Below are 13406 nucleotides of genomic sequence, written 5' to 3'. Positions count from 1 at the left end.
TCCCAGAAATTTAGGAATCATAATGAAGATATGGGAGATTTGTACTAGTATTTGTAGCACACACTATACAGGTTAACATCCTTATATGTTTTACCTTATGTTATTTTTCTCACTTGCATTTTCCTGTATTTCTTGATAGTTTAAGGCCTACACGAAGTATCAGTCCTTTGTAAAGCCTTCCTTGCTCTCCTGTCAATTTATATCTGGTCTCTCATCGCATCATTCTTACAATTTTTTAAACACATAAAATCTGAATTGCATTATAGTTCAGTGTTTTTGTGCCCCTTCCACCCCTGCCTCAAGAAGGTAGGTTTCTTGAAGCGAAGGACCTTGTCATAATCATTTTTTCAATCCCTAATACTTTACATGTAGTAGAAGCTTTATAAATGATCATTGAATTTTGTTGATTAAATGGAACATTGAGGAGACGCTCCAAACCCTAGGCTTTTCTTTCTTCTCAAGGGGAAAATTTCACAGACATTGTGTTCATTTAATGAAAATAAGCGAATGTGAAATATGAAAAAATTTACATATTATAATACCCAAGCAGGGATTTTAGATAAGATTTTAAATAAGTGGAAAGATCTGAAGCTAATCTGCACAATTCCTGCCATAAGGTCTCACTCCCATCCCGAACTGAAGGCAGTTTTTTTGGACTTTTTTCACCTCCTTGAATGGACTGGACTCTCTCAACTCAGGTACCTGTAAATTAACTGTTCCCTAGACCTTGAAAACTTTTTTCAACACTCATCTTTGGGCTATCAGGAGAAAGTCAGTTTCTTACAGAGGGAGGCCTTCTCCATCACCTAAGTCTTGGAGATCCACCTTCGTTATAGCCTCCTATCACATTTGAGGTAATCTGTTTAATTTTGCTCTTAAATGCTAGGAAATGAACTCCACCAGGACAAGGACAACATCTATTTATTTACAAATAAATCCCTAGTATCTTACACTATGTGACATAATAAGTGCTCAATTTAAGAATAAATTGGTGAAGCCTGTGCATTTGCTAAAAGTAGACTGCACATTTGGCTCAAAGTTTCTAGTATCCAAGACAAAGATAAAATCAAGTAACCGCTACAGACCAACTGAGAGTTTAGGCTAAGTGATAAATATCAGATCCTAAAACTGAATTAACAGCATGAACACCACTGCTTTCTTCATTTTTTTAAAAAAGTTAATAAATGAAAAATGACTCTCCCTCTGTTAAATTTGTTTCTCTTCTCCTTTTTGTTAAAGCAAAACAAAACAAAACACCATTTCCGACTACTTATTAGAATACTTTTGCTTGGTTGTCTTTACTGGAAACAAACTCAGCTCAAATGAGTTATTGTGTCATCACCTTCAGTAGATTAGAAATTGTTGTAGGTTTCTGAACGAAACCCCTACAGGTTGGCAGATAAACATTTGTAGAACACATAAATGAGTGAATAATCCAGATGACATTCCAGAAGTGGATTCTTCTTCCCCCTCCCCCTTCCCACAATCTTTAGACAAGCATTTGTTTTTGTTATATGCCGTTAAATGCCACTTAGTTCAATTAGTTGTTTGTGTGAAATAAGAGTCAATTAAGTTATTCTGCCTTGAGAATTACAAAAACAAAACAAAAAACAATAGTGAAACTTTGAAATAAAATTTAAGTTCCTTTACTATTTTAATAAAGTATTAATCTTTAAGTTTTACTTAAAGGATTCAAGTTCTAATAATGAAAGGACAAGGTCAAGGCCCAGACTTTAGCATAGTGTCTGGTATTAATTAATTGGAAGTCAGTACCTTTCTACTAAACTGAATTGAACCAAAATTTTTATTTAATTACATTTTCTTATATGTAACAGCCCGTGTCTGGCTTTCCCCAATTATGATAAACCTTAACACAGATTCACTCACGCAAAACTCAGGAAACTTCTACTAGAGATGTTTATAAAGCGAAAGGAAGCACGAAGACCTCCGTAACTAACAGCGTCTCCCACGTGGCTCCGGGAATTCTCTAATCCTAGCCCCCCTTTATTCTCCCCCCCCACCCCCGTATGAGCCTCCTCAATATCTACAGCAAAAGTAAAACCAAGAGCACTTTCCTGGGGCTTACATTTCTCGGAGCGCAGGTTCCCGGATTAAAGCCGCTGTCAGATTGACAGGAATTTTACCCAATAGCATTGCAGAGAGGCGTATCGTTTCACCAACACGCCAATCAAGCACGCAGAGAGCAGCCGGCTCCAAGGTGAAGGCGGAAGTAAGGCTCTAGCGCGCTCCATGGAACCGCTCTTGCAGCACCTGGAGCGCTTCTCTGAGGTTCTGGCTGTGTCCCGCACGACCCACGTCAGCACCTGGGACCCCGCGACCGTGCGCAGGGCCCTACAGTGGGCTCGCTACCTGCGCCACATCCACAAGCGCTTTGGCCGCCATGCCCGCATTAGCAAGGCTCTGGAGCGGCGACTGCAAAACCAGTGGAAGCAGCCGGGCGACTCTGGGCCTGCTCCAGCCCCGGGGTTGGCGAACTTCCAGGCCTTGGGGCACTGCGACCAGCTGCTGTCCCTGCGACTGCTGGCGAACCCGGCCCTCGGGGGTGCCTCCTTTCACTACCTGCTGCAGCAGCTCTTTCCCGGCCCTGGCGTCCCGGACGCCGAGGAGGAGACGCTCCAAGGCAGCCTGGCCCGCCTCGCCCGCCGCCGGGCCGCTATTCACATGCTGCGCTTCAACGCCTATGGAGAGAACCCGGTCCTTCAGGAGGACTCACTGATGAAGACCCAGGCGGAGCTGCTGCTGAGGCGTCTGCAGGAGGTGGGGGAGGCCGAGGCAGGGGGCCCTGGTAGGCTTCTCAGCAGCCTGTGGGAGCGCTCGCCCCAGAACAACTTCCTGAAGGTGGTAGCGGCCGCGCTGTTGCTGCCGCCGTCGTCTCCCCGGCCCCAAGAAGAGGAATTGGAACTAGGCAGCCCCAGAACTCCGGCAGAGGAGGGTCAAGAGCTGCTTCGCTGGCTTCTGGGGAAATCGGATGTCATGGTTGCTTTTTGCCGCAGCCTCCCAGCCGGGCTTTTAACTTCGGTGGCGGGGCGCCATCCAGAGCTCTCCCGGGCCTATCTGGGCCTGCTAACAGACTGGGGTCGACAGCTGCGCTACAGCCTTCAGAAAGGCCTTTGGATTGGAACTGAGTCCCAGGATGTGCCCTGGGAGGAGTTGTTGAGCAGGTTTCAAAGCCTCTGTCAGGCCCCGCCACCTCTGAAAGATGAAGTTTTTACTGCCCTGAAGTCCTGTAAGGCTCAAGATGGAGATTTCGAAGTCCCTGGTCTTAGCATCTGGACAGACCTGTTGCTGTCTCTTGGGAGTAGTGCGTGATATTGCATTTGGGCAGAGACAAGTTCTCAGCCCAGGCCCCAGTTCTCTATGGACAACGTTCTGTAACTGAGCACTCGAATATACAGTTTACAAAATTAAAATCCCAGTGTTCTCACCAAATGTCCTGTACTTTCATGTGTCCAAAATATTATTGTAGGTCCTAATATATAATAGGTGTAATTGTAACTTAATTACAGACATGTAAAGGAACTGGCTTGTAGTGCCATGGATTTTCTGGATAGAGGAGGTAACATTGGAAGTATCCTACCTAAAGCCATGAAGTTAACAATAGTTTGCATTCTAGAAGGCGCATTTCTAATACTGTTGAAAAGATATGTGCTTGTCAAAGAAAATGCAGCTTTAAAGTGACAAGACACCTTTTTTATATTATTAATGCCTTACTTTTGCAGGTTTTTCTTGGGTTTTTTTAAATCCCCAGAAGTGATTTCTTTAACCAACAACATGTGCTGTCAGAAATGGTTTGGAAAGCCAACTGGCCTAGTTGGACTTGAAACCCTGGACTTTGGCCTTGTTAACCTAACGTTCTAACCAATTAACCAGTGTCAACATGTATTAAAATTGTGTTATTCCGAAATTTTGTTTCTCATTTCTGCACATTGAAAGATCATACAGTAATTTAAAGCACTGACTTACGAAAAAAATTTTACAGCATGGTAAATACAAATATATGCCTTTGGATATTAATTTAGCATTTGATGGTAAAAGAAAAACTTCTGAATTAGTGCTGCTTCTGCCATTGACTAGGTTAATAAATCACAACCTTGGTGTTACAGTTGCCTCATGTTGAATGAAGTGTTCAGACTAAAATAGTTAAATTCTCCCACTTTGTCCTTGTTAGCTGCCCTATGGGGACAGTTTAGAATATTTGTTTAGTGTGTGTAGGAACCTAATTTTGTGAGTTTACCCAGATGCTCCACTACCAGCAGAGTGATTGCCAATCACCAAACTTAAGAATGATTTATTCATTTTTATTAGGGGGCATATAACTTTCTGTTCATCAAGATTTTTTTTCCATAACCAAATTAGTTGATTGCAAGATTCTTCTAATTCCAGAAATGGAATTAGAGCAAAAGGAGTTGTATAATCTTGCAGAATTTTTTATTCTATAGTGAAACCTGGAGTAAACTACTGTTCTGCTAGCAAGTACACTTTTCCAGATGATCCTGGATTAACACAAGCAAGTTTGTATTTCCTGTGGTTTGATTCCTTTTTCTAGCTCTAATCCATATAGACCATCTTTTAGATTTAATTTGCCATTAATGCAGGAAGAAAGGCAATTCCTTCTGTTAGCTACCTAAAAGTCTTTTTTCAAGAAGCATAACCCAATGAAGAGTTCTACCCACACAAGTCATAATATTGACCCATAAACCTAAGTCCCATAACCCTAAGCTTTAGTTTTAAAGAATGACAGTTTGTAAACTTATTTCCCTATTTCTGCTGCAACATTGCACACTCTTATTTAAGATAAAATGATAAAAATTGTTATAGACTTCAGTAAAAAATTTTTTTTATCTATTTTTATACTTACCATATCTTATTTTAGGCTCCATGCTATGTTCATTGCATAGATAACCATATTTAATCTTCACATCAAGACTGTATTGTTATAAATCAAGATACAAGCTAAAGAAGATTCACTACAATGCCCAAGGGCACACAGAAAATAAGCAACATGAGAGCAGAAGCCAATCTGTTATTTTTTTCCCCCAGAGCCTAGCACAGTGCCTGGCATGTGGTAGGTACTCCAAATGTTTGAATAAATGAAGCCAGGATTAGAACCTTAATCTGTATTCTTAACAACAGAAAAAAATTTTTTTTTTTGACCATGCCACGTGGCTTGCGGGATCTTAATTCCCAGAGGAGGGATTGAACCTGGGCCCAGCAGTGAAAGTCCTGAGGCCTAACCACTGGACCAGCAGGGAATTCCTCTTAATCTGTATTCTTTATCTTGTTTTAAACAAAGTTAAATACTTGAAAAGGTGTTATTGAATATAGAAATCTTATTATCACTCTGAATCTATAGGAAGAGAGAAAAAATGAGAGGAAGAAATGGGAAACTGAATAAATAAATTCAAGATTCTTATGAGCCAGCAGATAAAATGACTGCATGTGTCTGTTGTTTTTTGTTAGTATTAGTTGAGGACAAATATCTCAATGCTTTTGGAAAACTTCCCTTGGTCTGATTGTATATTTATTGAGTATATTAGAATGTTTTAAATCTAAATGCTGTTGTCCATGTGCTGGCTGCTTATTAAGGTTCTGATTCTAATGGAAAATGTGTAAGATTTGGCTTTGAGTACATAAATAAGGCTATGCATTTGTATGGTGTCATACAATATACAAAGTTCTGCAATTAAATCATCTTAGCAGAACCTCTTAATATAACTGTACGACAGGATAATGTGCTGTAAACTTCAAGTTTTATTAAGGAGTTGTGACTACAGGTAGTGATTTGTCCAGTATTTATATGACTCTTGAGTGGTAAGGTCACCAAGGATATGGATCTTTTCTAACCTACATTCACTCCACAAATCTTTTCTAGGGAGGTAGATTGCTGATTTGAAAACCAATACTGGATTAAAAAATTTTAAATGTCTGTATCATCAATGTATACTCTAACAGGGACTGGCACATGGGAGAAATTATATTCATCAAATATGGTTTAAATTTGGGTTATTATCTACTACTATAACTTTTACCTAGTTATTTCACTGTAGGAATCAGAGTTCATTTATCTATAAAACAGAAAAATTCCACCCATTTGAACTGCTTAGCATAATTAAAAGATAAAATGATAATGCATATGAAAATGATGTCAGAAATTATAAACAGGCCGATTCATCTATTTTCTCTTCTTTAAATTGATAAACATATAAATAAATGTAAAATATGATTCACACAATGAATTAGTATTTATGAAAAGCAACCATACCTGAAGGTGTAATAAGAACTGAGACTCATCATTAAGATTTGACCATTAAAATAAATTTAAAATAAAATGAGTTTAATATTTTAATACACTTTTATTGGATAAATAATACGGTAACAATATTAAAGAAATACCCTTTCGCATTGGCACTATTTTCATTTTTGTGTGTTACTATCCATCTTTTGGTCACGTGTCTGCTATTTCCATAGCTGGAATTAATGTATATAACATCTCTAGATTTTATCAAGTTATCAAATATTTTTATGTTTAGTCTTTAAAAATAAAGGAAAATATGTACTTATTAGAAAGTAAGTCCTCAATAAATGCTAGTTAAATGCTTTTCCTATGTTTAATGAGATGAAAATGTTGAGGTCTTTTTTCTTTTCTTTTGATTTTTTATTATTTTTTTTGCCCACACACGTGGCTTGCAGGATCTTAGTTCCCTGACCAGGGATAGAATCCAGGCCTGTGGTAGTGAAAGCACCAAGTCCTAACCACTGGACAACCAGGGAATTCCCTCTTTTTCTTTTATTATGTTAACTTTTCTAATGATAATTTGTCGTTGCGTTTCAGAGATGTTCAGTCAAATGTATTAACTTTTTAATATTCTGTTCAGTTCAGCTTATATTTTAGTTAGATTTTTGATTCTGAGTTCATGAGTGAGATTGACCTGTAATTTTTTATTCTTATATACTTTTGTTTGAATTCAGTATTTTACTGGCCATATAGAATGAATTAGGGACTACTCTTTTTCTTATTGTCTGTGAGAGTTTTATAAAATTGGAATGAACAATTCCTTGGGAGTCTTATACAATTATTCTGTAATACAATCCGGCCCTGATTTTTATTTAATTGAATGACTTAACTACAATTTCAATTTCTTTATGGCTATTGGAACAAAGTTGTTTCTTACCTTTTTTATTACTAGTGTTTTCCTACCTTTTTATCACTAACACACCTACAATTCTGTTTCATTTTTATTCCTTTTTTTTCTGTCTTAGCTTTTCTTGATTTGTCTTCCCAAGTGTTATCTATTACATAATTTTTCCCAGTGAATTAAGTTTATTATAACACTTTTTCTATTTCAAAAATTTATGTTCTTATTTTATCTATTTTCTTCTTTGCTTTTATTCTGATGTTCCTCAGTTCTTAAGCAAAGTCATTTAGCTCATTTGTAACTTTTTTTATTATATAAGTATTTAAATTGCCCTTTAAATTTTGCTTTCGCTGCAAGTCTCTTGTTTTGATATTTAACATTTTCATTATCATTCAGTTCTAAGTATTTATAGCTTAGTTTCCACAATGATTTCTTCTGTAATCTATGGATTACTTAAAATTGTTTTTTAAATTCCTCAATGAATAAATCGTCTTAAAATTATCTTTTTGTTCTTCTTTTCCAAATTAATTTATTTTTGTCAGAAAATGTAGTTTATATGATGCTGAATCTTTGATACTTATTGATACTTGGTTTATTGTCCAAATAAGCGGTCAGTTTTTATAAATGTGCTGCATGTACTTGAAAAGAATGTGTTTTCTCTAATTTGGGGACACACAGTTCTACATATATATTTTAAATTAACTTTGTAAACTTTTAAAAAAATTATTCTGCCTATTTACTACTCTTTTTCTGTTTGTCCTATCAAATAAGTGAGGGAGCAGTGCTGAAATTCCCCACTATGTTGGGAAAGTTGGACAGCTGCATGTAAATCAATGAAAGTAGGACACACCTTCACACCATACACAAAAATAAACTCAAAGTGACTTAAAGACTTACATATAAGACATGACACCATAAAACTCCTACAAGAGGACATAGGCAAGACATTCTCTGACATAACTTATACCAGTGTTTTCTTAGGTCAGTCTCCCAAGGCAATAGAAACAAAAGGAAAAATTAGCAAATGAGACCTAATCAAACTTATAAGCTTTTGCACATCGAAAGAAACCATAAACAAAATGAAAAGACAACCTACGGACTGGGAGAAAATATTTGCAAACTATGTGACTGACAAGGGCTTAATTCCCAAATTATACAAATAGCTCATAGAACTCAATAACAAAAAACCAAATCAAAAAATGGGCAGAAGACCTAAATAGACATTTCTCCAAAGAAGACATACAGATGGCCAATAGATACATGAAAAGATACTCAACATTATTAAAGAAATGCAAATCAAAACTACAGTGAGGTCCCACTTCACACTGGTCAGAATGGCCAACATTAAAAAGGCTACAAATAACAAATGCTGGGGATGGTGTGGAGAAAAGGGAACCCTTCTACACTGCTGGTGGGAATGTAAACTGGTGCAGCCACTGTGGATAACACTATGAAGTTTCCTCAAAAAACTAAAAACAGAGTTGCCATATGATCCAGCAATCCCAGTCCTGGACATATATCCAGACAAAACTATAATTTGAAAAGATGTATGCACCCCTATGTTCATAGCAGCACTATTTACAATAGCCAAGACATGGAAACAACCTAAATGTTCATCAACAGATGAATGAATAAAGAAGATGAGATGGAATATTACTCAGCTATAAAAAAAAAGAAAGAATGCCATTTGCAACTACATGGGTGGACCTAGAGATTATCATACTAAGTGAAGTAAGTTAGAAAGAGAAAGACAAATACCATATGATATCACTTATATGTGGAATCTAAAATACAACACGAACATATCTACGAAACAGAAGCAGACTCATAGACATAGAGAAGAGACTTGTGGTTGTGGGGTGGGGGAGGGTTAGATTGGTATGTTTGAGACTAGAATGTATAAACAACAAGGTCCCCTATCATATAGCACAGGGAACTATATTCCATATCCTGTAATAAACCATAATGGAAAAGAATATGTATATGTATAACTGAATCACTTTGCTGAACACCAGAAACTAATACATTGTGAATCAACTATACTTCAATTTAAAAAAATTCCCCACTATGATCTTGGTTCAAGAAACTTTATCAGTTATTGTTTTACATATTTTGAGCGATTTCATGATATGCAGGCAAATTCAGAATTGTTATATCATCTTAATGAATTGAACTTTTTATTTTGTAATGACACATTCTGCTTTAAAATCTTTTTTTCTGTTACTATTATCATTATTAATATGACTGGACTTTTTTCTGCTACCCTACTTTGTGCTTTCTATTGATATTTGTCTTGACTTTTCTGCTTCATTTTCTTTCTCAGCTCTTTCTAATTTCCTGGATTTTTTTTTTGTCTTCCTATTCCATTTCTCCCTCTGCTAATTGAGATGCTATATTCTATACCTAAGCTTTTACTCTTGAAACTTTTACCACATTTAACTTAAAAATATCTAAAATTAGTTCGAAATCTTTGTCTCCCTTCCTAACAATACAGTGGGCCTTAGAAACCTTTAACCCTGATCTCATCTCCCAACTCACAAGTTATTAATTTATTCATTTGTAGTTTTGTTCTTTACAAGAAAATTTCCAACAAATTAGAACACTTTAATTAATATTTTATACAGACAAGTGTGTTTTGATTTACCTACATGTTTAAAATTTTTGTTTCCCATTGCTCCTCAGACATTTCCCCTGGGATCAGTTTATTATTTTTTTTAGAAGTTCCCCTGAAGAAGGTCTCTAAATGGTCTCTTAGTTTTTATCTAAAAATATTTTTATTTTGTCAATGTTCTTAGAAGATAATTTTGCTGTGTACAGGATTCTAGGTTAACATGTTAAAGATAGTAATTCACTCTTTTCTGTTTTCCATTGTTGATATTCAGAAAGCTGTTGTCAGTCTTCTCATGGTTTTTTCTAAGTGATCTCTTTCTGGTTTCTTTTGAGATAGTCCTTGCTTCAGTATCTGCAGTCACCATAACATATCTAATTGTGAATTTCTCTTTTTTTCTTGCTTGTTATGTGTTGTATTTCATTTATCTGTGGATTTGTGTTTTTCTCCGTCCAGTTTTTTTCTAATGTTTCCTTTCCTCCACTTTTTCTAATTTCTCCTGTGACTCTGATCAGGCCTATATTAGATCCTCTCATACTACCCTTATATCCTACAACCTCTCTTTCATAGTTTTTATCTCCTTACCACTCTATGCTGGTGTGGAAACTGCTGTTACCTCCTAGGATATATTTCCCTATCTTCATTTTAGTAATAATATCTCAGCCCCAAATTTCAGCTAGAAGTGGCCACCCAGCTACAGAGTAAATTTCCCTGTCTCTCTTGCAGTTATTTACATGTGGCCATAACACTAGATTTTGACCATTTGTGAATAAGCAGAATTGATATGCACAACTGAGGGTTCACACTCCTGACATATGAAATCATTTTCCCTTAATGCTCTGTTTGTCACTTGAAATTGGCTGGAAAGTCATTGTGGTGCTGAAGAGCTACCTTGAATCACACCGCTGAGAAAGATTGGAACAACTGCTGCAGACACAAAGATGTGGCCACATGTTCAGGATGGCAGAACAGAGCCCACTTGCCTCATTTGTCTTATTATATGGGATAGAAATACATTTCTCTCTACCCTACTCTCTTATCCAAATCACTGTTTTGAGGTGTAGTTGTCACATCAACTTTGCCTATATCCTTAGTAAATGTATTGGTATATTCTTGTTAATTCACTCTTATCTATCTGATGTTTAAGCAATCCATTAGGTTTTTAATTTCAACAATATATTTTTCCTAAAAGTTTTATTTGTTTTTTTTCCCCGTCAAGTCTGCCTGATCATTTTTTATAATCTCATATTATATGTTTATTTTTTTGATTCCATCTTTTTACATTGTTATTTTATATTCTGTAGTAATAACTTCAAAACCTGAAGTCCCTGGGGATTTAAAACTGTTTACTGTTTCTGTGATTCTCACTCATGGTGATTTGTTTCTTTACATACTTCTGTACATATATTGTGAGTTCACATTTATTTGATTTAATCTATGGAAACTTAGATATCTAAATAGGGTATTCTTTCCCCATGACGGCATTTCCAATAGTTCCTGTCAGAAATAGTGAACACCTGTAACCTAGGCCACTTTGGCAAGGTTCCTGGCTTAATGCAAGAGTTTTGGCTTCAATTTCCTTACCTTGTGGCTTGCTCAAATCATAGTTTCCAAATCTGATTTGCATACTACTCACACCTCTTTGTTTTTGGAGAGATATATGTTTGGTGGTGAAAGATAGCCTGGAAATTTCCTTTATTTCCTAAAATTTCAACAAAGCATTAGAAGCATATATTATTGAGAATCTAAATGTTTATAGCAGTTGGGTCCTACTGAACATACAGTCACAGCTTTGCCGAAAGTGGAAGTCCTCATTTTCCCTTTAACCCAGACAGACCTAACTTTTGCCCTCAATACTCCTCTGAAAGAAGTCTTGTCAAGGTCACAAATCATCCCTATGATCCCATATTCGAAGGACACCTTTCTGATCTCAAGTTACTTGACCTCTCAGTAACATTAGACATTTTGCCCACTTTCTTCTTTTTGAAACTAGGCTTGAACTTCGATTCTCAGAACTTGTGTGACACTGCTCTATCCTGGTTTCCTCTTACATTTCTAGCTATTTTGTCTCAGTCTGATTTTCTGGCTCCTCCTCCCCTAATCAATCTTTCCCAGGATTTCTCAGAGTTTAATAGTCTGCCTTCTCTTTCGTGTGTGCTCTCATCCCAGGTGATCTCATCCCTTTTCCACAGGTTTAAATACTACCTGTATGCTTTCAACCCCCCAATTTACATCTGCAACCCAGAGCTCTCATCAGAGCTTCAGGATGAATATCCTCACTTAAATGTTTCACAAGCCTCTCAAACCAAATATATGCAAAACAGAATTCTTCATATCCCCCAAAAGCCTGCTTATCCCCCTATATTTCTCCGTAAATAGCCAGAAGCCTGGGAGTTATTCTTGAATGCTTTCTCTCTCCTAACCCTCATATCCAATTTACCAATACATTTCCCCTTATCTAAATTTGTACTCATTACCCTAGTATAGGATAGGGTGACCATAGATTCTTGTTTTCCCAGGACAGATTTGGGTTATGCCTGTTGTCCTGGCATAATTAATACAAGTACAGTATCCTTTTTCATTCTCTAAAGTGCCCTGGTTTGGCTGATAATTCGTATGTTCACCCATCTATCACATCTCTGCCATTAGCTGGTTTCTCTGCTTGCTTTTTTGCACCTCTTAACAATCCATACTCCACCTAACAGCTCAAGTAGTCAACTCTCAGTCATGTCCTCGGAGAAATTTAAAGTCAATGGCAGAGAACTTACACAGACTTTTACTACTACATCTACCTATACTAGCATCTATACCCACATATTTCACGTTCTGTTTGTTTTCAGTGATAAGCTCTTCTATATTAAGCCAATTTCTATACACTCCAGCAGCACAAGAATTCTTTCAGTTCTTCGAGTAGATAGGCTGATCTTTTTCCTGTCTTAGAAACTTTGCCTACATTATTCCTTCAGACAAGAATGTTCTCACCCAGTCCTTCATTTCTCAGCTTAATTTCATTCTCTCACCATAATGTCTCTATCTAGATATGTTTCACTCTGTTATTTTCCTTCAGACCACCCATTTTCCTATTAAATATAGTTGTGTTGTTCATGTGTGTTTGTCTTTTCTACTAGAGTATAAGTTCAGTAAGGACAAAGCTGTTTTGCTTGAACGTCCAAGGCCCTCACAGTATACTGGCATATATTATGTAGTTGGTACCTATTTATGAATGCATAGGACTGGAGCAAACATTTGATTAGAGCATCACCCTTTGGGTCATATCTTTAAGAAGCATAAATCATTTTAGTAGTGGCTACATGAAGTACAATATAAATCCAAACAATGAGAGTGGGTTCCCCAATATATGGTAACATTTCCAAACTACGATCAATCAAACTGAAAAATCTTCCAAAACCTCTTTGCTACATTTGAGTTGGATCAACATTCATTAATGTCAAGATTTAGTTGCTGTGGTTAAGTTACCCAGTTATAGCTCTTTTATGCATTTTTTTTTTGAGCTCTGAAATAGTATACTGAAGCTCTAAAGTAGTAACCAGTTTATAAATAGAATGGCCCATCTTCCCTAGCAAATTGTGGATATAACGTATTCATATTAACATAAATTAGTTAATGCAAATGCTCTAGAG

General features: G+C 36.6%; 2 protein-coding genes across 11 annotated transcripts in view; one reads left to right on the top strand and one right to left on the bottom strand.

Annotated features, from left to right (window-relative positions):
* The window catches only part of GAS2 (growth arrest specific 2), a 159992-nt gene extending 157815 nt beyond the window's left edge, over window positions 1-2177 (bottom strand). For 7 of the 10 annotated variants that reach the window (XR_014267937.1, XM_082476704.1, XM_082476707.1 and 4 more), the window contains exon 1: window positions 2087-2121. The gene's annotated coding sequence lies outside the window, so the exon portion shown is untranslated. Of the gene's footprint in view, window positions 1-2086 lie in introns of all 10 variants that reach the window. The other 3 variants (XM_082476712.1, XM_082476715.1, XM_082476706.1) reach the window with 2 other exon arrangements.
* A 73-nt stretch (window positions 2178-2250) lies between these two features.
* FANCF (FA complementation group F) lies at window positions 2251-3925 on the top strand (the record flags this gene model as incomplete). The annotated part of the gene is made up of 1 exon (XM_082476702.1): window positions 2251-3925. The coding sequence occupies one exon, from the start codon at window positions 2251-2253 to the stop codon at window positions 3328-3330; it is 1080 nt and encodes a 359-aa protein (XP_082332828.1). The 3' UTR covers window positions 3331-3925.
* Window positions 3926-13406: the final 9481 nt, after the last annotated feature.

This window comes from Balaenoptera physalus (genome assembly GCF_965194825.1).
Source record: "Balaenoptera physalus genome assembly, chromosome: 10".
Lineage (NCBI taxonomy): Eukaryota > Metazoa > Chordata > Mammalia > Artiodactyla > Balaenopteridae > Balaenoptera > Balaenoptera physalus.
This window is presented reverse-complemented; position numbering and strand designations above follow the sequence as displayed.